The sequence below is a fragment of the Oncorhynchus masou genome, chromosome 30 (assembly GCF_036934945.1).
Source record: "Oncorhynchus masou masou isolate Uvic2021 chromosome 30, UVic_Omas_1.1, whole genome shotgun sequence".
Lineage (NCBI taxonomy): Eukaryota > Metazoa > Chordata > Actinopteri > Salmoniformes > Salmonidae > Oncorhynchus > Oncorhynchus masou.
Window position 1 is genome coordinate 22,613,445 of NC_088241.1, and position 23,407 is coordinate 22,636,851.

The 23,407-nt window shown below is 44.4% G+C and overlaps 1 protein-coding gene across 3 annotated transcripts in view; it reads right to left on the reverse strand.

Annotated features, from left to right (window-relative positions):
* The window catches only part of LOC135522372 (protein argonaute-3), a 40,640-nt gene that overhangs the window by 8,336 nt on the left and 8,897 nt on the right, over positions 1–23,407 (reverse strand). Inside the window, exons 2-18 of one of the 3 annotated variants that reach the window (XM_064948552.1) lie at positions 20,841–21,012; positions 20,459–20,579; positions 20,097–20,305; positions 13,586–13,722; positions 10,059–10,193; positions 9,841–9,928; positions 9,143–9,290; positions 8,846–8,965; positions 8,167–8,289; positions 4,785–4,918; positions 4,087–4,271; positions 3,004–3,163; positions 2,535–2,625; positions 2,071–2,265; positions 1,538–1,672; positions 644–745; positions 53–252 (exon numbers count right to left, since the gene is read on the reverse strand). In XM_064948552.1, coding sequence (XP_064804624.1) covers positions 53–252; positions 644–745; positions 1,538–1,672; positions 2,071–2,265; positions 2,535–2,625; positions 3,004–3,163; positions 4,087–4,271; positions 4,785–4,918; positions 8,167–8,289; positions 8,846–8,965; positions 9,143–9,290; positions 9,841–9,928; positions 10,059–10,193; positions 13,586–13,722; positions 20,097–20,305; positions 20,459–20,579; positions 20,841–21,012 — 2,455 coding nt within the window. Of the gene's footprint in view, positions 1–52; positions 253–643; positions 746–1,537; positions 1,673–2,070; positions 2,266–2,534; positions 2,626–3,003; positions 3,164–4,086; positions 4,272–4,784; positions 4,919–8,145; positions 8,290–8,845; positions 8,966–9,142; positions 9,291–9,840; positions 9,929–10,058; positions 10,194–13,585; positions 13,723–20,096; positions 20,306–20,458; positions 20,580–20,840; positions 21,013–23,407 lie in introns of those variants that run through there. The other 2 variants (XM_064948551.1, XM_064948553.1) reach the window with 2 other exon arrangements.

Consider the following 23,407-nt stretch of genomic DNA (forward strand, 5'->3'; position numbering starts at 1 on the left):
AGTCTCTTTTGTGCAGTGAGTGTAACCCCCACCCCCCATCCCTGCCAATCACCTGTCGTGCTCCTTGTCCACCAGATGGTAGCGGGCACGGAAGGCCACCAGGTGGGCGTAGTAGGCTGGTGCGGGGATGGAGACGGAGCGGGTGCAGCGCACGTAGGTGTGGCACAGCTGGTAAGTGAGCAGCTGGAACTCGTCGGCCGTGAAGCAGTTGTCGTCCCACAGGACGTGGTAGTGGGAGGGCCGACTGGTGCCCTGGGGACAGCAGACGTTACACATACTGCACAGCCTCAATATGGGGATTTACTAGAGATGTGGTATAAAGACTGAAGTAGAAAGACATTGGCTTTAAACTACAATTCAGGAAAATTGGGTTTTTAGAATGAACTATAGGCCTACTTATTTACAAATGTTGTCAAATTTTCTTCACCTTGAAAACCATAGAGTATATGGTAGTTTAGTTTCAATAAAAAATTGTTTACCTACCAAAAAAACTGTGTGTTTAAATTCTAAAAAGCAGGCGTATTTTCTGAGAGTAAAGTCATTTCCTGAGAGTAAAGTCATTTCCTGAGAGTAAAGTCATTTCCTGAGAGTAAAGTGCAGTGAGGTAGCAGGCCAGATGAACAGATGGTGAGTGCTCCAGTACCTGTATTCCAGCGTGACTGCAGAGGTAAAAGTCAAACTCGTAGGGGTGCGTGATGTCCGTGTCCACCGTGGTGCCAGCAGGAATGTTTCCACTACGTCCAACCTGAAAGAAAAGTTGTCGTCGATTTGGGGTTATTATTAATAAACTGGCAAAAGTTAAAAACGTCCTTCCATCTGTCTTGTTCTTCTTCAACACCAAGCTTCACACAAACACAAGTCCATCCCTTGGACTCATTTAACGACGGCAGAAAGTGAATGAACAAACGGAGGGAGGGAGGTGTAGAGTGTTTAAAATGTTTTATTTAACTAGGCAAGTCAGTTAAGAACAAATACTTATTTACAACGACGCCGGGACAATTGTGAGCCGCCCCATCGCTACAGTTCTGAATGACGTAATCTACAAATAACCAGAATAATGACAGAAAGGATTTCTCCCCGTCTGTAAAAGTGCACTTCACTTGTAAACAAGGTGATAAACGCCAAAAAGCCCTGCTTTCCCAGGCCTCGAGTGGCACTCCAGGTCCGTCAATTCACATCAGGCCTAATGCTATAATGGAATATAATTACCAAGAGAGCAGGCCCATTGACAACAGGGTAATTGGATAATTAGGACAACCATTTAGAGCGCTTAATAAACCAGGGGGTAATAAAGAACACGGACCAACTCAAACACACAGCCACACAGCCGCGCCCCCCCTAATCTGTAAAAGGGCTTTTCACACTGCTGTGCCAAACAGAGATGAACCAAGCTGTAGTGAGCTGGCCTAAGAAAACATAAGAGCCAGCACAGTTTGGGTGGGTGTCGGCCCTATAGTGTGACTCAGGCATGAGTATCATGTCAGAATGACCGTAAGGTAGCTGGGAGGGTGGCCGGAAGTCAAGTGGGCCCGCTCACCCTTTCGTTGCGGTCGGCACAGAAGAGGCGGGTGTGGTGGCGTTTCTGGACCACGATGTAGGTGATGCCGGGCTGGTACTCCTTCTCTAGGCCAATGCAGGCCTCACGGATGGCCAGCAGCTCGTAGTACAGCACCTGGGGTGGGCAGAGGGATAAAACGGGGTTAAAACATCCATTACTGACGATATGACTTTGGATGTCCACCATCTCGGCTCTGAGCAGTTTTTCTAGATGCCACCAGTTGAGGTAGATGATACAGGCCTCGACATTGCACCCTTTTGCCACCGTCTGACAATGTGACGGGGAAATTAGCATTTTCATGTTTTGGTCACAGTCATGCATGTTATTCTAATGTCCTCTTAGTGGATATTCATGATGTGCATCAATGGTTTACTTAAACAGATAGGTAGATGTCCTAACTTCATCAGTTTAATTAAAGAGGGACAACATTTGACCCTCTAGTTTCTGAAGTTCTGGAGGCGGAGAGCGACTTACATTTCTCCCCCCAGGATAGTCACTTGGCCTTTGCTCACCTGTCTGAACTGGCCCTCTGACACGCCGTCCCTGTAGAAGATGATCCTGGTGGGCTTGTAGCGGGTCGACTTGTAGAACTGGATCAGCAGTTCTCGGACCATAGAGGCCAGATCCTGGATCACCTCCTGCCTGGGCCTCTGGACCCTCACTGTGGCACAGTACCTGCTGGGGTGGGCGTCCATACTGCCGACCACCTGGAGATGTATAGAGAGAAACAGGGTGGGAGACAGAGAGTGTGTGTGTGAGACACAAACACCAGCAAATTGAATAGCTCTACACAAACATTATGAACTCGAATGCATTGGCAATACAGTATAGACCAGGCCACAGAAGTCTCAAACATGCGGTTATCTTAGTAAAATGTAGCCCATGGTTGGAATAGTAAAAAATATATAAATGTGGCCCCTGGGCTAAATGAGTTCAAGACCCCTGGTATAGGCCAATAGGAGTTAAGTGAACTCACTGCAGCGATGGAGGGCTTCTTCCCATCTCCAGCAGGGGGGTGTGTAACGTCCGCCCCCAGGAAGATGATTGGCTGCTGGAATACTGAGGGTCTGGTTGGAGGAAGAGGACAAAGTTCAAACAAAGGTTCTCTAAAATGATTAAGGGTTTAGATTTTACACTATATACATTATGTCAATCATAAATTGGAGGACACTTGATTGGGAGATTGCTATTGATGTCATTTGTGTACAAAAAAACAAAAACATTCTCTTACATACGGCATTTGAAACAGATATGGACTATTGTAGTAAGTTCTAAGGCCTAACAAAGTAAATGTACTGTTTAAACAGATGCCCCACTTCACGTCTCAAAACGAAGTGGTGCACACTTCTAAAGGAAGATAAATGACTAAATGTGCTTTCAGCTGATTAAAAATATTTGTATGGTCATTCCAGTCCTTCTATCCTCCAGCCATGGTGGCCACATACCGTTGGTGGGGCACCAGGATATTGTTGATTCCCCCCAGCTTGACATTGATCTTGAGGCAGAGGTTGGAGAGGGTCTGGGGGGACGTCTTCACCACGTTCTTCACCTGGACACACTGAGTGGCCATTCCTAGGAGAGTATCTCCCACCCTCTTCACCTCCGCTACACAGGACCAGTAACAGGCAGTGATCAATCAATCTCTGTGCAATTAACAGTCAGTCAGATACGGAAAGTAAAGAGTAAGGTACCACCTATGCTTTAAAGGGAAGGTATTGATAGATAACAGATAGTGTACATCTGTCTGGTAACACACATCCCTTATCAAAGCTCCTTCAGCAACACAAGAATTTCAAAGAAAAGCAGATGCTTTGGTAGAACTATTATATAGATACAGAAAATGTTAGACAATTAATCAGCATGGATAAGGTGACTAAATTTCGGTGTTCCTCAAGGCTCCATTTAGGACCAGTGCTCGCCTCTACACTGGCTTCCTGTTAAGGCTCGGGCTGATTAAGGTTTTACTGCTAACCTGCAAAGCATTACATGGGCTTGCTCCTACCCATCTTTCCGATTTGGTCCTGCCGTAAGTACCTACACGTATGCTACGGTCACAAGACGCAAGCCTCCTTACTGTCCCTAGAATTTCTAAGCAAACAGCTGGAGGCAGGGCTTTCTCCTATAGAGCTCCATTTTCATGGAATGGTCTGCCTATCCATGTGAGAGATGCAGACTCGGTCTCAACCTTTAAGTGTTTATTGAAGACCCATCTCTTCAGTAGGTCCTATGACTGAGTGTAGTCTGGCCCAGGAGTGTGAAGGTGAACGCAAAGAGTCTCCCTCGGCACAGCCAGAGGAGGACTGGCCACCCCTCGCAGCCTGGTTCCTCTAGGTTCCTTCCTAGGTTCAAGCCTTTCTAGGGAGTTTTTCCTAGCCGCCGTGCTTCTACACCTGCGCTGTTTGGGGTATTAGGCTGGGTTTCTGTTCAGCACTTTGTGACATCAGCTGATATAAGAAGGGCTTCGTGAATAAATTTGATTGATTCCAATGAATATCATGTGAATATGTATGTCTATGGGTGCCGCCTACCGTAGACGGGGGTCTTTCCGGGCAGGATGACGATGATGAGCTGCAGTCCAGAGTAGGTGTTCTTCAGGTGCCTGAACATGGGCTCCACACTGTCGGCTCCCTGGGCGTATTTACAGAAACACGGCTGGCCCTGGATGGGCATCCCAGCATCCTTGGAGATCTTACGCAGCTGGTCTGTGAAACCCCTATAAGAGGTGGGCAATGGATGGAGGAATTAGGGAGGGAAAGAGGAATGAAAGACAGTAATGGAGAAATGAGGGAGGGAGAGTAGGAAAAAAGGAAGGTTGTAAAGACCAAATATAATCTGGTTGGTTAGAGAGTGGTTTAGTAACGTCATCCTTGAGAGTGGCTGTGTAAATTCTAACAAGGTTGTATCGGAGGCGTAGAGGACAAACTAATTACACAAGGATCACTTTCTTATCTGGAAGGCCATCTCCAACACATCCGTTAACAGGGAGGGATTCCTTTCCATATATCCCTGTGGCTATGTGAGAAGCTGCTTAATGAATAGGGGGGTTTATGTTTATTAGGCACCAAATGGAAGAAAATGTACTGAAACAGGGCAGGACTACCTGGACCAATAAGAACCACTCATTTTTGTTTTCCGTTGAACATTTTGCCACAGTGTGCCCTAACAAGCATAACCCAGTTGTACACATAGTAAGTGGGTGAAACAGATAAGACTGGCTGGTTCTTACTTGAGGATCTCCTCACGACACTGCCTCTGTGTGGCGAAACACGCGATGGCCCACATCTTGATCTCCACTCCCGTGTGGAACTGTTTGCCCCTCATGTCCCACACCCCGTGACTTGGGGTGGCCACTGTCCGGTTCTGAAACCACAGTGTCGTACGGTTGATCTGCTGCGTGTACAGACACGCACACTTTTGCGCAAACACACACTTGTTTTTCTATCCTTGTGTGGACCTAAAAATGTATTTCCAATAAAAATCCTATTTTCCCTAACCCTAATTGTAAGCAGAAACCTAACCCCTACGCTTAAAAAAGCATTTGTCAACATGGGGATGTGGGAAATGTCTCCATGAGGGATCAATTTCCATGTTTTAGTATTCTTGGGGACATTTGGGGATTTCAGGTCCCCACGAGGATAGAAAAAAATTGCACCGTAACCACATACATCCAATAGAGTAGGACATGCAGACAATTCATGCAGGCACACATGTAGAAATGACACAAAATTGCATGTAGACACCAACACTATGGATACAGAGTCAAATTTAAAACACACACGTATAGACTGAAATACAGGTGCTGTGTTTTAAAATGCCCCCCAAAGCTGCTTCAAAATGTTTGACGAATATTAGAGCATTTCAACAACGAAAGTGTCAAAACAAATACTGCCCCTAACCTTTACATTAAGCCTTTAAGGCAAGGCACCACAGGCTGTATTACATTTTTGCATCTATTGGAGTCTTTAATATTAGTACTTTCAAAAAGTAAACAATGTCCAAAACTACGTACACATTTTATTTTGTTTGTTTATCATCAAAACGTCATGAATTTTAACCACATTCAAAAATTGACAAGTTCAAAGTTCACTAAGTGTAATTAACTATAAATCATTTAAAAGGCCATTACAAACTGGACAACAATGCTTACGGAAAGTAAACCCCTTGACTTTTCCACTTTGTTACGTTACAGCCTTATTCTAAAATTGATACAAAAAAAACCCTCAAATCGACACAATAGACCATAATGACAAAACAGGCTATAGACATTTTTGCTAATGTATTAAAAACAACAAAAATACTTTATTTGCATAAGTATTCAGCTCCTTTGCTATGAGACTCGAAATTGAGCTCAGGTGCATCATGTTTCCATTGATCATCCTTGAGATGTTTCAACAACTTGGAGTCCACCTGTGGTAAATTCAATTGATTGGACATTATTTGGAAAGGCACATACCTGTCTATCAGGTCCCACAGTTGACAGTGCATGTCAGAGAAAAAAAAACAAGCTATGAGGTCAAAGGAATTGTCCGTAGAGCTCCAAGATAGGATTCTGTTGAGGCACAGATCTGGGGAAGGGTACCAAACCATTTCTGCAGCATTGAAGGTCCTCAAGAACACAGTGGCCTCAGAACCACCAAGACTCTTCCTAGATCTGGCCACCCAGCCAAACTGAGCAATCAGGGGAGAAAGGCCTCGGTCAGGGAGGTGACCAAGAACTTGATGGTCACTCTGACAGAGTTCCTCTGTGGAGATGGGAGAACCATCCAGAAAGACAACCATCTCTACAGCATTCCACCAAATTAGACCTTTATGGAGTGGCCAGATGGAAGCCACTCGGTAAAAGGCACATGACAGCCCGCTTGGAGTTTGCCAAAAGGCACCTCGAGACTCTCAGACCATGATAAACAAGATTATCTGGTCTGATGAAACCAAGATTGAACTCTTTGGACAGAATGCCAAGCATCACGTCTGGAGGAAGCCTGGCACTATCCGTACGGTGAAGAACGGTGGTGGCAGCATCACGCTGTGGGTTTCTTGTTCAGTGGCAGGGACTGCGAGACAAGCCAGGATCGAGGGATAGATGAACGGAGCAAAGTACAAAGAGATCCTTGATGAAAGCACTCGAGCAGGTTCAGGACCTCAGACTGGGGCGACGGCTCACCTTCCAAACAGGACAATGACCCTAAGCACACAGCCAAGACTCTGAATGTCCTTGAGTGGCCCAGCCTAAGGCTGACCATGAACCCGATCGAACATCTCTGGAGACCTGAAAATATCTGTGAAGCAACGCTCCCCATCCAACCTGACAGTGCTTGATAGGATCTGCAGAGAAGAACAGGAGAAACTCCCCAAACACAGATGTGCCAAGCTTTTAGCGTCATACCCAAGAAGAATTGAGGCTGTAATAACTGCCAAAAAGTGCTTCAACAAGGTACTTAGTAAAGGGTCTGAATACTTATGTAAATGTGATTTTTTTTAAATTATAAATTAGCAAATAATTCTAAAAACCTGTTTTCCTTTTGTCACTATAGGGTAGTGTGTGTAGATTATTTTTCCTCAAACAAATTAATACATTTTAGAATAAGGCTATAATGTATAAAAATTCAAGGGGTCTGAACACTTTCCGAAGGCACTGTATATGTAGTAACTTCATTTGAAGAGATCGTGATTAGGTCTCAATAGGTGTTTTGCGATCGGTAAGGTAAATTCATTGTACTTCACTTTAATGGCCATTTATTTCCTGAAAGTCAGACTCTTCCAACACTCCAACTCTCCCAGCTTCAAAAATCATCTGCATTCTCCAAATTTAGCCTTCACAAAATTTGTTTATAGTTAAAAATCTGAATTTGATAACATTTTATTTGAAAATATTCACCAAATATGCTGTTTTACGTACATGGTTTAATAACTTACAGACAAGGTAGAAATACAAAAACAAGTTAGGTCCTGGAGTGTCTTAACAAAATGAAACCAGAATGTTTAGGCTGACCTCATCCACTGTCCAGAAAAACAGATTTATTGGAGTTCTCCTTGGGCAGTCCTAATCACTTTAAAATGTTTGAATACAAAACTGGGTCTGGGATTAAGGCTTAAAATTTGATTTGACTGTTTCCAGAAAAATCCCACTAATGTGTCATCTACTCTCACAAATTGCAAAAAGTGAAATTGCAAAAAAAAAAAAATGTTTTTAAATTACAAAGCATGAACACAAAAGGAAGCTAAATTGAGTCAAAGCATATTATGTCATAACGATCTGTACTATGCATTCTCACTAAAAGCAGAAATGAAAAATGATGTAGCCGTGTTAGCTTTGAGCAAAGACTACTAGTTTATATTAATCCACACAGACAAGCCTGTATTCATAAATTGCCTGAGAGTAGGCGTGCCGATCTAGGATCAATTTTGTCTTTGAAATCACTATGAAGAGGGGGACCTGATCCTAGATCAGCACACCTGCTCCTAGACGATTCACAGAGGGGAAAGACAGACGGATCAAACCAAAGCAAAGGGGTTAGTTCCCTCATATAGCAAGGGTAGGTAGCGTGTCAAACAAACAGAGTATGGAGCGTGATTTAAAGGAAGGGTACCATAAAGTGCTCTGTGCTCACCCTGCCGCCGTATTGCAGCATGGGGGCGGGCAGCACACGCCCAGTCACGTGGGCCATCTCGTCGCGCACCTTGAACTGGAACTCCTGCACAAAGGGGTCAGCCTCGTAGTTGGCACTACGCACCTGCAGGGGTCACACACACAGAGAAAGGGGTGTTTAGGGTGGTGAGCTAAGTTGGTATCCAGAAGGCAGTGTCATATTCACAATGCACTAAAACAGAAGAAAAAACAAACTACTCCTATTAGAAGCACTCAACTTGTCAAAAAATAAAACATTAATTTGGTACGGAATGCCCTAATGAATATGACCCAGGTTTGAGGAGGTTGATGTTGAAACATTTCCCCCAGAATTCTGTCACACGCAACATCCTGAAATAACCTTAGACATCTTTAAAACATTGTCAAACTTCCCCCTCGGTTTGTCCAATCGTTATGCATATTTCACAGTTATTCCACCCACACTTTAATTCAGTTACTATTCATTGATGGTTCTATGCATCTAAATTAGAAGTTTACTGTCTTTGGCAGTGTACCATCAGCCAGAGGTATGTTTTAATCCCAGGTGGGAGATCGGAAGTCTGTTTAATAAGGTGGGGTTAACCAATCAGCATCCAGGATTCGACCCACCCCTTGTATAACTAAATAAGACTCCGTGCCACCAGGCGGCGCCACTGACTCACCAGCCGGCTGATCTCCTCCTGTCTGTCAGGTGCAGAGCGAGCCGTGGCTTTGATCATAGTGGACGTCTGATTATCTGTCAGTTTCTTGATGCAGCGCTGCCCAGCTACTATGTTACACACCTGCAGGGACACAGCACAAAAGCATAGAGTATATTGCAAAGCATTTTATTCACACTATTTGGCCAAACTGAAGCCACGCTAAAAAGGACAATGTGAAAAGACAATATCCGAGCCATCACAGTACGGTTTGGGTCGGTCCTATAGTGTGAATCAGGCAAAGAAATTAATATTTCTCACCTCCAGGGGCAGGTAGGTGTGCTTCTGTTCCTGCCCCACCTGGAGGCAGGGTAGGTGGGGATACTTGAGCTGCAGGCTGTACTTCTCTCTGAAGTACTGGGCCACCGTGCGTTCCACCGTTTGACCATTCTCCAGCTGCAGAGGGAACCTGACCACAACAGGTAGATGGAACGGCAAGGGTTAAGAACTATCTTTACTAACATTGAAAGGGGCGGCTGCGGAAGAGGGGTCTACGTAGACTAAGGTTATCAACAGCTAAAGTGGTCTTCAATTTCTAGTTCAGATCAATACAGTGAAGATATAGAAACGGCCTATCAAAACGTTGAGCAAATCATTCTCAAAATGTTAAGCACCAGTAGATACTGGAAAGCAAAGAAGCAGCAGCAGTAGATAAACAGCTGCATGTAATAGCATATTGGCCAACGATGACTAACACCCATTGACCTCGAGACAAGGATCTGACTCAGACATTTTGTGGTTCTGGTGAATTCTTGTGAACAGGTCAACCTACATTCAAGTGCACGCTTATCTCCTCTCCCATCCCATCCCACCCCCCAGGCTCCATGTACGTCTCCTCCCAGTCTCTCTCTGGCCTCTCCTAGTCCCACCACACCCCACTCTCTCCCTAGTTCCACTCCACCCAATCTCATCTACTTCCTGTTCCACCCCACCCTCCCTCCGGGGCTCTCTTGACTCACGTTTGATGGCTGGCGGGCCGACGGGTTACGTTGCAAACACGGTACTTCCGCCGCATGGTTCCACAGTGGGTCACCTCCACCTTCAGACCTGGACAGGACAGCTTTTAGGACCTCAGGGACGTGGCAATGACACAAATGTGTGTACACAGGCATGCCCAAAAGCCTAGTTTACATCCTCTTTCACGCACACAGACAAACGCACGCACAAAATTCACTACCTTTGATTTCTTTGGTGAACTTGACCCGGTGGGAGTCTGTGAGAGGTCGGGGCTGCTCGTCTATGTTGTGGATGTCCAGGACCTCACACATGAACTGGATCACAGGCTGGGCTTTGTAGAAGGCCGTGGCAGAAACTGCAGGACAGACAGGGCCATTAAAACACTCGCTCACACTCACTCAGAATTACCAATCACTGGCAATACCTGCCAAACCGAGAGTAATTTCCCGAGCTCTTTACAGTCGATGCAAAAAGTGAATTGATCTTGGTCTGCCAAATACGTCACGCCAGAAGCAGCCATTTGTCATCAATTATCAGCCATCATCATTTTTTTTTTAGCTATTTAGGTCTATATCTCAAATCAAACCAAGTACATCAGCTCAAGGCCTGTAGCCAGGGACACGCCAACACGGCTCTCAAACATGAAATAAAACATAGGAGGAACATCCAACATCCCTCTGGCTTTATGTGCCGTTAGAGGAAGCTGGTCCCGAGATGAAGGCCCTAATGCTTTTCTCCACCTGAAAGGAGATGAGAAGAAACAGATGCTGCACTGACACTGTGCTGACTTCACAGTGACGTCAGGGCCACGTCTGACAGCGACGCTGACGACCGGAGCATACATGCGATTAGAAATGATGGGGAGTGCAGGTCACGGTCACTCTCCACACAGACAGTAGGGTTCTCATCCCCATAAACAGGAAATGACATCAGCAATTTCATGTTTGTTTTGATGTCTGTTAGTGAGAGTGCTGATACATTACTCTTGGGAGTGTGAAAATGAAAGGGTTTTAAATAAAGCACAATTTTGTTTATTGCTTACAGTTGGGCAAAAAAGTATTTAGTCAGCCACCAATTGTGCAAGTTCTCCCACTTAAAGATGAGAGGCCTGTAATTTTCATCATAGGTACACTTCAACTATAACAGACAAAATGAGAAGAAAAAAAAATCCAGAAAATCACATTGTAGGATTTTTAATTAATTTATTTGCAAATTATGGTGGAAAATAAGTTGGCTGACTAAATACTTTTTTGCCCCACTGTATGTACTGGTACATTTTCTCAGTGTTGCTATATCTTCAGCTAGGATGTGTGTGATTTTATATACAGTGCCTTGCGAAAGTATTCGGCCCCCTTGAACTTTGCGACCTTTTGCCACATTTCAGGCTTCAAACATAAAGATATAAAACTGTATTTTTTTGTGAAGAATCAACAACAAGTGGGACACAATCATGAAGTGGAACGACATTTATTGGATATTTCAAACTTTTTTAACAAATCAAAAACTGAAAAATTGGGCGTGCAAAATTATTCAGCCCCCTTAAGTTAATACTTTGTAGCACCACCTTTTGCTGCGATTACAGCTGTAAGTCGCTTGGGGTATGTCTCTATCAGTTTTGCACATCGAGAGACTGAAATTCTTTCCCATTCCTCCTTGCAAAACAGCTCGAGCTCAGTGAGGTTGGATGGAGAGCATTTGTGAATAGCAGTTCAGTTCTTTCCACAGATTCTCGATTGGATTCAGGTCTGGACTTTGACTTGGCCATTCTAACACTTGGATATGTTTATTTTTGAACCATTCCATTGTAGATTTTGCTTTATGTTTTGGATCATTGTCTTGCTGGAAGACAAATCTCCGTCCCAGTCTCAGGTCTTTTGCAGACTCCATCAGAATGGTCCTGTATTTGGCTCCATCCATCTTCTCATCAATTTTAACCATCTTCCCTGTCCCTGCTGAAGAAAAGCAGGCCCAAACCATGATGCTGCCACCACCATGTTTGACAGTGGGGATGGTGTGGTCAGGGTGATGAGCTGTGTTGCTTTTACGCCAAACATAACGTTTTGCATTGTTGCCAAAAAGTTCAATTTTGGTTTCATCTGACCAGAGCACCTTCTTCCACATGTTTGGTGTGTCTCCCAGGTGGCTTGTGGCAAACTTTAAACAACACTTTTTATGGATATCTTTAAGAAATGGCTTTCTTCTTGCCACTCTTCCATAAAGGCCAGATTTGTGCAATATAGATTGTTGTCCTATGGACAGAGTCTCCCAACTCAGCTGTAGATCAATGCAGTTCATCCAGAGTGATCATGGGCCTCTTGGCTGCATCTCTGATCAGTCTTCTCCTTGTATGAGCTGACAGTTTAGAGGGACGGCCAGGTCTTGGTAGATTTGCAGTGGTCTTGATACTCCTTCCATTTCAATATTATCGCTTGCACAGTGCTCCTTGGGATGTTTAAAGCTTGGGAAATCTTTTTGTATCCAAATCCGGCTTTAAACTTCTTCACAACAGTATCTCGGACCTGCCTGGTGTGTTCCTTGTTCTTCATGATGCTCTCTGAGCTTTTAACGGACCTCTGAGACTATCACAGTGCAGGTGCATTTATACGGAGACTTGATTACACACAGGTGGATTGTATTTATCATCATTAGTCATTTAGGTCAACATTGGATCATTCAGAGATCCTCACTGAACCTCTGGAGAGAGTTTGCTGCACTGAAAGTAAAGGGGCTGAATAATTTTGCACGCCCAATTTTTCAGTTTTTGATTTGTTAAAAAAGTTTGAAATATCCAATAAATGTCGTTCCACTTCATGATTGTGTCCCACTTGTTGTTGATTCTTCACAAAAACATACAGTTCTATATCTTTATGTTTGAAGCCTGAAATGTGGCAAAAGGTGGCAAAGTTCAAGGGGGCCGAATACTTTCGCAAGGCACTGTATGTCCCCTGGTGAGATATAAAAACAGATCATTGGCGCCTATTTGTTTTCGTGCTCTTTTTGGGCCTATTCTCCTCATTCCTTGAGCACACAATGACTAATGAAAGAGAGAATCATTTGCAGATGGCTGGACTTTTCTGCCCTTTGGTGGCGAATGGGCGAGGGGCTAGAGGAAGCAAAATATTTGCGAGAGAGGGAGAGCAGGAAAACCGCCTGAGTGAGAGACCCGAAGACAGAGCAGTCAGGCACTCCAAAATCCACTTTCTACAAAGCCTACGGCCAGCCCACCCACCTATAACCAGAACCCTCTTTCCAAACCCCCCTGTTGCCAGCATGCGGCACAACACCCACTATGGAGTCCTCCCATATTAGGTAGAAGTTGCCTCAAACTCCGATACATGTTCAGGGCCTGCATTCATAAAGCGTCTCAGAGTAGGAGTGATGATTTAACACCAGTTTAGTCCTTTAGATCACATTGAATAAGATTACAGGGGCGGCAGTGTAGCCTAGTGGTTAGAGCATTGGACTAGTAACCGAAAGGTTGCAAGTTCAAATCCCCGAGCTGACAAGGTACAAAATATGTCGTTCTACCCCTGAACAGGCAGTTAACCCACTGTTCCTATGCCGTCATTGAAAATAAGAATTTATTCTTAACTGACTTGCCTAGTAAAATAAAGGTAAAAAAACATGGACAGGGGGACTTGATCCTTGATCAGAACTCCTACTCTTATCCATATGGCCCCAGATTTTTTTATCCCCCTAAATGGTTACGGTTAAGATTGGTTGCAAAGTGATGTGCGCTGTCCTTACCGTCAATATTGAGCATCATCTTCCACATGGCAGGACGTACAGACTGGTGGAAACCAAACCACACCTCTCTCCCCCCTCCCAGAGGATGGTCGTAGCCCTCTGGGGCTGAGAAGAAGGAGCGACCCACCGGGGTGTACCTGGAGAGGGGGAGAGAGAAGAGCGACAAAATAAGGAGAGAGAAATAGAAGGGGGACAGACAGATAAGAGAATGGGGAAGTTAGTATCCACAACCTGGACCAAGATCTTGGTCAATGGCTCTTTGCACAACGACAGTCTGACAACAAGCTATTTTCCCAGTTGACAATGAACAGCAACGAAACAATAGGGTGAAAACTCCACACGGCCTTATCGACAACTGATCACTGAGCGGCAAAGACTCATTAATAACAGCGTATACTGGACACATTCTGTCAATGCAGTAGCCTGAAGCTATAGCAAACATAGCCTTATGGCAGGTGTCGATACACAGAAGCCAGTTTTTATTTAAGTTTTTATTTATTTAAATACTTTCATTAACAAGTCTCACTGTTGCCGCTTGCTACAGACCTCCCTCTGCCCCCAGCTGTGCCCTCGATACTATGTGAACTGATTACCCCCCCCCATTTATCTTCTGAGCTCGTGCTACTAGGTGACCTAAACTGGGACATGCTTAACACCTCGGCCATCCTACAAACTAAGCTTGATGCCCTCAATCTCACACAAATTTATAAATGAACCTACCAGGTACAACCCCAAATCAGTAAACACGGGCACCCTCATAAATGTCATCCTAACTAATACGCCCTCCAAATACACCTCTGCTGCTTTCAATCAAGATCTCAGCGATCACTGCCTGCATCCGTAATGGGTCTGCGACCAAACGACCACCCCTCATCACTGTCAAACGCTCCTTGAAACACTTCTGCGAGCAGGCCTTTCTAATCGACCTGGCCGGGGTATCCTGGAATGACATTGACCTCATCCCGTCAGTAGATGATGCCTGGCTATTCTTTAAAAGTGCATTCCTCACCATCTTAAATAAGCATGCCCCTCTCAAAAAATTTAGAACTAGGAACAGATATAGTCCTTTGTTCACGCCAGACCTGTCTGCCCTTGACCAGCACAAAAACATCCTGTGGCCTTCTGCATTAGCATCGAATAGCCCCTGTGATATGCAACTTTTCAGGGAAGTTAGGAACAAATATACACAGGCAGTTAGCTTTTCTAAGGCAAGCTTTTTCAAACAGAAATTTGCATCCTGTAGTACTAACTCAAATAAGTTCTGGGACACTAAAGTCCATGGAGAATAAGAGCACCTCCTCCCAGCTGCCCACTGCTCTGAGGCTAGGAAACATTGTCACCACTGATAAATCCACTATAATTGAGAATTTCAAGAAGCATTTCTCTATGGCTGGCCATGCTTTCCACATCGCTACCCATACCCCGGTCAACTGCCCGGCACCCTCCACAGCAACCCGCCAAAGCCCCCACCATTTATCCTTTACCCAAATCCAGATAGCCAATGTTCTGAAAGAGCGCAAAATCTGGACCCCCTCTGTCTAAAATTATCTGCCGAAATTGTAGCAACCCCTATTACTAGCCTGTTCAACCTCATTCGTATCGTCTGAGATTCCCAAAGATTGGAAATCTGCCGCGGTCATCCCCCTCTTCAAAGGGGTTGACACTCTAGACCCAAACTGCTACAGACCTATATCTATCCTACCCTGTCTTTCTAAGGTCTTCGAAAGCCAAGTTAAACAGATTACTGACCATTTCGAATCCCACCATACCTTCTCTGCTATGCAATCTGGTTTCAGAGCTGGTCATGGATGCACCTCAGCCACGCTCAAGGTTCTAAACGACATCATAACCGCCATCGATAAGAGACATTACTGTGCAGCCGTATTCATCGACCAGGCCAAGGCTTTCTACTCTGTCAATCACAGCATTCTTATTGGCAGACTCGACAGCGTTGGTTTCTCAAATGATTGCTTTGCCTGGTTTACCAACTACTTCTCTGATAGAGTTCATTGTGTCAAATCGGACGGCCTGTTGTCTGGACCTCTGACAGTCTATGGGTGTGCCACAGGGTTCAATTCTCGGGCCGACTCTACTCTGTATACATCAATGTTGCTCTTGCTGCTGGTGATTCTCTGATCCACCTCTACGCAGACAACACCATTCTGTAAACGTCTGGCCCCTCCATGGACACTGTTAACTAACCTCCAGACGAGCTTCAATGCCATACAACTCTCCTTCCGTGGCCTCCAACTGCTCTTAAACGCAAGTAAAACTAAATGCATGCTTTTCAATCGATCGTTGCCCGCACCTGCTCGCCAGTCCAGCATCACTACTCTGGACGGCTCGGACTTAGAATACGTGGACGACTACAAATACCTGGGTGTCTGGTTAGACTAAACTCTCCTACCAGACTCACATTAAGCATCTCCAATCCAAAATTAAATCTAGAATCAGCTTCCTATATCGCAACAAAGCATCCTTCACTCATGCTGCCAAACATACCCTCGTAAAACTGACCATCCTACCGATCCTCGACTTCAGTGATGTCATCTATAAAATAGCCTCCAACACTCTACTCAACAAACCGGATGCAGTCTATCACAGTGCCATCCGTTTTGTCACCAAAGCCCCATTCACTACTCACCATTGCGACCTGTACGCTCTCGTTGGTTGGCCCTCGCTTCATACACGTCACCAAACCCACTGGCTACAGGTTAACTACAAGTCTCTGCTAGGGAAAGCCCCACCTTATCTCAGCTCACTGGTCACCATAGCAGCACCAACTCGTAGCACGCGCTCCAGCAGGTATATCTCATTGGTCACCCCCAAAGCCAATTCCTCCTTTGGTCGTCTTTCCTTCCAGTTCTCTGCTGCCCATGACTGGAACGAATTGCAAAAATCTCTGAAGCTGGAAACTCACATCTCCCTCACTAGCTTTAAGCACCAGCTGTCAGAGCATTTTACAGATCACTGCACCTGTACTTAGCCTATCTGTAAACAGCCCATCTACCTACCTACCTCATCCCCATACTGGTATTTATTTATTTTGCACCCCAGTATCTCTACCTGCACATTGATCTTCTGCCAATCTACCAGTGTTTATTTGCTATATTGTAATTACTTCGCCACCATGGCCTATTTCCTTAATTTACCTCATTTGCACTCACTGTATATAGACTGTTTTCTTTTGTTCTACTGTATTATTGACTATGTTTTGTTTATTCCATGTGTAACTCTGTTGTATGTGTCGAATTGCTACGCTTTATCTTGGCCAGGTCGCAGTTGCAAATGAGAACTTGTTCTCAACTAGCCTACCTGGTTAAATAAAGGTGAAATAAAAAAAACTTATGGCTGGGGGCAGTATTGAGTAGCTTGGATGAATAAGGTGCCCAGAGTAAACTGTCTGCAACTCAGGCCCAATTGCTAATATACGCATATTAGTAGTAGATTTGGATAGAAAAACACTCTGAAGTTTCTAAAACTGTTTGAATGATGTCTGAGTATAACAGAACTCATATGCCAGGCAAAAACCTGAGAAAAAAAATCCAACCAGGAAGTGGGAAATCTGACGTTTGTAGTTTCTCAACTTTTGGCCTATCGAACAGTGTCTATGGGGTCATTTGCACTTCCTAAGGCTTCCACTAGATTTCAACACTCTTTAGAACCTTGTTTGATGCTTTTACTGTGAAGGAGGGGGGAATGAGGGCTCTGAGTCAGAGGTCTGCCAGAAAGCCACGAGCTGGCCATGCTCGTTCACGTGAGAGTTAGCTTGAGTTCCAAAGTATTTCTATAGACAAAGGAATTCTCCGGTTGGAAAATTGAAGATTTATGTTAAAAACATCCTAAAGATTGATTCTATACATCGTTTGACATGTTTCTATGGACTGTAACGGAACCTTATTACTTTGTCTGCTCGTGCCTCATGAATTTGGATTACTGGGCTAAAACGCACGAACAAAAAGGAGGTATTTGGACATAAATGGGCATTATCGAACAAAACAAACATTTATCGTGGAACTGGAATTCCTGGGAGTGCATTCTGATGAAGATCATCAAAAGGTAAGCAAATATTTATAATGCTATTTCTGACTTCTGTTGACTACACAACATGGCGGATATCTGTTTGGGTTGTTTTGGTCTGAGCGCCGTACTCAGATTTTAGCATGGCGTGCTTTTTCCGTAAGGTTTAAAAAAATATCTGACACAGCGGTTGCATTAAGGAGAAGTGTATCTATAATTCTGTGCATAATAGTTGTATATTTTAGCAATGTTTATTATGAGTACTTCTGTAAATTGATGTGGCTCTCTGCAAAATCACCGGTTGCTTTGGAACTACTGAATGTAATGCACCAAAGTAAACAGATTTTTTTATATAAATATGAACTTTATCGAACAAAACATACATGTAGTGTAACATGAAGTAAGTGTTTAATTTATTTCTGCTTTTTGTGACTCCTCTCTTTGGCTGGAAAAATGGCTGTGTTTTTCTGTGACTTGGCTCTGACATAACAATTGTTTGGTTTGCTTTGGCTGTATAGCCTTTTTGAAATCGGACACTGGTGAGATTAACAAGAAACGGTGTAAAATACTTCTATGTTTGAGGAATTTTAATTACAGGACTTATGTTGTTTTAAATTTGGCGCCCTGCACTTTCACTGGCTGTTGTCATATCCATCCCGTTAGCCGGATCTCAGCCCAAAGAGGTTAAAAAAGGTTTTCATTCAGTATTGGTAGGCACACTGATAATACATTGCTTTTGAGTGGAGGAGGCTATGAGTGAAGTCAGGTATGACGGCATAGGAATACATCTGGTTTCCTGCCGAATTATCATCATGCCGTGAAAACAAGCACACTTGTTTTGCAAGAGCATACATTCACGCGTTTCATTCCCAATGTGGCACTAAGCAGAAGTGAGTCTTCACTGAAATTCAGTACTTGATTTTAGAAGTCGACCGATTATGATTTTTCAACGCCGATACCGATTATTGGAGGACCAAAAAAGCCGATACTGATATAAAAAAAAGCCAATTTTTAAATTGTATTTATTTGTAATAATAATAACAATACTGAATGAACACTTATTTTAGCTTAATATAATACATCAATAAAATCAATTTAGCCTCAAATAAATAATGAAACGTGTTCAATTTGGTTTAAATAATGCAAAAACAAAGTGTTGGAGAAGAAAGTAAAAGTTCAAAATGTGCTATGTAAGAAAGCTAACGTTTAAGTTCCTTGCTCAGAACATATGAAAGCTGGTGGTTCCTTTTAACATGAGTCTTCAATATTCCCAGGTAAGAAGTTTTAGGTTGTAGTTATTATAGGACTATTTCCCTCTATACCATTTGTATTTCATGAACCTTTGACTATTGGATGTTCTTATAGGCACTTTAGTATTGCCAGTGTAACAGTATAGCTTCCATCCCTCTCCTCCCTGGGCTTGAACCAGGAACACAACAGCCACCCTCGAAGCAGCGTTAGCCATGCAGAACAAGGGGAACAACCACACCAAGGCTCAGAGCGAGTGACGTTGGAAACCTATTAGCGAGCGCTAACTAGCCTAACTAGCCTCATCTCGGGAGTTAATAGGCTTGAAGTCATAAACAGCGCAATGCTTGACGCACAACGAAGAGCTGCTGGCAAGACACCCGAAAGTGCTGTTTGAATTAATGTTTACGCGCCTGCTTCTGCCTACCACCGCTCAGTCAGATACTTCTATGCTCAGTCAGATTATATGCAACGCAGGACATGCAGATAATATCTAGTAATATCATCAACCATGTGTAGTTAACTAGTGATTATGATTGATTGTTTTTTATAAGAAGTATAATGCTAGCTAGCAACTTACCTTGGCTTACTGCATTCACTTAACAGGCTCCTTGTGGAGTGCAACGAGAGAGAGGCAGGTCGTTATTGCGTTGGACTACTTAACTGTAAGGTCGCAAGATTGGATCCTCCGTGCTGACAAGGTTCAAATCTGTCGTTTTGCCCCTGAACAACGCAGTTAACCCACCGTTCCTAGGCCGTCAGTGAAAATAAGAATGTGTTCTGAACTGACTTGCCTAGTTAAATAAATATTAAATAAAAGTGTAAAAATATATATTTATTTATTTTTAAAATCGGTGTCCAAAAATACCGATTACCGATTGTTATGAAAACTTGAAATCGGCCCTAATTAATCGGCCATTCAGATTAATCGGTCGACCTCTACTTGATTTGTCATTTTAGGAAATTATCTTGGAATAAAAATCAGTCTCGCATGCCAGCAAATTAAATGTATTATTATTTATTTATTAGGCCTACATCTCCAGTAAATAAATCTGCCTCAAAAGTCAAATTAACATGTAGCAGAGTTGCGTCGTTTGCTTTTAAAATCAGTTCACTGAGGTTTCCAGGGATAAATGCTCAACTTTTCAGAAATACATGCATCCTGTTGATCAAATAATTAACCCAATCACAAAGTTATAACATTCCCCATTATGACCACCTGGGCGGCGACTGTCCAACTCACTTCATGGAGGGCAAGTGTCGCAGCACTACATCCACAGCGTGTACTGGGTTGGTGCTGATGGGCTTGTCCAGCTCCAGGGGCTCAGGCACGCTGCGGCCCGTTAGCACCTCGTGCAGCATGTGCCAGCTCACCAGGGACACAAACTTGATTGAGACCTTAAAGGGCCGGTCCTTGCCCCCCTCACCCGGTAGAGTGACGTCCAGATCCACCTGTGTGTGTGTGTTAACAGATCAAGATGTGTGGGAGCGTGAGAGAGTGTGTGTGTTTTCAGTCTTACACTTGTAGGAGCGCCTGGTAGAATAGAACTGACTGTGCGTGTGTGTGTGTGTGTGTGGCTGGGTGTCAGTCTACATCCATCTTACCCCTGCGGTTGCCACAGGCAGTGGGTTCGCTGTGTACAAGCTCCTCTTCCCATCGTAGACTGGCCGACGATCCCCAAAGATGGTAACCTTGAAGTGCTGCACCATGGAGTCCACCACCTCCCTACAGAACACAAGACCAAAACAAGTTAACCTCTTTTTAAACTTGTCCAACGGTCTGCAACTTGTGGCTCTGGAGCCACATGCGGCTCTTAAACTGCCCATATGTGGCTCTATAAATAGTATTCAAAGTAATAATACATAAAAATATAATAGAAGTAGAATAAACACATCAAATTACCTCTAGTCACACTTCAACAAGCCATAATCTGATACCACGTGAAACATTTTGAGATCCTAGCGAAAGGCATTATTCTAGGCGTACCTGTTGACGCGGCGCGGGCACTTCTCGGGCTTGATGTCCACCTCATAGAGGTAGACGTCTATCTTGGGGATATCCACCTGGAAGCAGTTGGCCAGCAGCTTGATGGGCTTTCCCATGGTGCCATAGCCAGGCCGCCGCGGCACAGTGAACAGGGGCTGGGCTCCAACGGCTCCTAGAGATGGAAGGAGGGAGCGGGGGAAATGGAAAAAGAACAATCATTCAACTTCCATTACAACAGAACAGCTCTTTGAGAAATAGGCTTAGATTAGTAAACATACATAAGGTTTGGTTCCACTATAAAAAATTCAACCCAACAAAACTAACACACAGACGTGTGTACACAGTGGTACGTAACACACATTGCCACCACCAGACACAGGATGTCTTACACAGGAGTAACAATAACCCAGTAGACAGTTATTTTAAAAACAACCCGATGTGCCACTCAACCCAGTGCCATGTTGGGTCTGCCGTCTCGTGGCCTGCCCATCAACATCAGGGGCAGCTGATGTGAAGGGGGAGAAACTCGCCTTTTGAAGCTTTGTGCTGGTTTTGCCAGACATTTGCTATGACGTTGCTCCGTTGGCCTGTGTGAGCTGCTTAACTATTGCACAACACTCAGTCTAACAACTGAGTTCAGATGAGGAGAGTCAGTCAGTATATTGTTTGTCCATCCTAAACAGAACAAAAATATATTTAAAAAAAACGCAACATGTAAAGTGTTGGTCCCATGTTTCATGAGCTGAAATAAAAGATACCAGAAATGTTCCAGACGCACAAAAAGATTATTTCACAAATTGGCTTACAATCTTGTTAGTGAGCATGTCTCCTTTGCCAAAATAATCCATCCACGTGACAGATGTGGTATATCAAGAAACTGATTAAAACAGCATGATCATTACACAGGTGCACCTTGTGCTGGGGACAATCACAGGCCACTCTAAAATGTACAGTTGTGTCACACAACACAAAGCCACAGACGTCTCAAGTTAAGGGACTCACAATTAGCATGCTGACTGCAGGAATGTCCACCAGAGCGGTTGCCAGATAATTGAATGTTAATTTCTCTACCGTAAGCCACCAACATAGTTTTAGAGAATTTGGTAGTATGTCCAACCAGCCTCACAATTGCAGACCAAGTGTAACCACGCCAGCCCAGGACCTCCACATCCAGCTTCTTCACCTGCATGATCGTCTGAAACCAGCCACCCGGACAGTTGCTGAAACCGAGGGGTATTTCTGTCTGTAATAAAGCCCTTTTTGTGGGGAAAAATTCACATGGACTTGGCAGGGCTGCACTCCTGCCCAGTCACGTGAAATCCATAGATTAGGGCCTAAGGAATTGATTTCAAATAACTGATTTCCTTAAATGAACTGTAATTGTTGCATGTTGCGCTCATATTTTTGTTCAGTACACATATCCTCATCACCCCTATTCAACACTTCCATCTCTCAACTCAAGAAGTCAGGCAGAAAGTAAACCACGGGAGTTTCCCCTATCTGGTACTCTCCACCACCAAAACCAAACTGCCCCAATGTGTCATTGATCAATGAGTGTCAGTGCTATGAATGATTCACCTCCTATTGAGTCACGATGAGCATACATGAGTGGGTGTCAGTTCATTCAGAGCGCAGGGGGGGATAAAAAAAAAATAACAGAACTCTTTCTCAGGTGCTGCCAGCTCATGGGATTGGTGCACGAGTGAAGATGTTTGTTTAGGGCTGTCTTTCAGAAGCCGGAGCGTTCATGGTTGTCTCCCCTTCTGTTTCTCTCGCCTGGTGGACCTTGAGGGGTAGGTACAGGGGTGACAGATGCAGGTTGGGTGTAGGCTAAGGCTAGACCTCGGTGGGTCACGATGACAGCAGAGAAAGGGGGATCGTTAGAGACGTCTGGAATTCCAGCCGAAGCTGTCCCACGGACACACACCAGCCCTTTGTGATGGAAATCATCCAGGGGGCCGGTGGGAGACTAGTTTACACATACCGCCACACAAACAGAGCTTTTCCTGTGCTGCGGTGGGGTGAGTAAACCAAGGAGGAGGAGAGGGAGGAGTAGGATGGCTGGGGGAGTGGGCAGGGAGAGCTGGTATTCCGCTCAGGCACTCATATCGTAGAACTAGCCTCCACGCTGCAGAACTAGGCTCCACGCTGCATGAGTCACTGGCCAGGCATTCATACGTAGAACTAGCCTCCACACTGCATGAGTCACTGGGCCAACGCAGAGAGAGAGAGAGAGAAACACAGGAGGAGTGTCCTGCCTCTGGACACTGTGCCAGGCATTCTCAAAATGTAAAACGACACTTTCCTCCTAGTCCTGATGTTCTTTTGTACACCCCCCCACCCAACCTTCTGACAAGACCTTGCGCGCACACACACACATACATGTCCTCCTGATGTGTGTGTAAGCATTTCACATTAAGGTCTACACCTGTTGTAGTCGGTGCATGTGACAAATACAATTTGATGCCGTCTTACACACACATACACAGGTGCCTTCTGACACGCCCTTAACGAAACACTCAAGCAAGCATGAACCACCACACACACAGGAAAGCAGCTGCAACGTC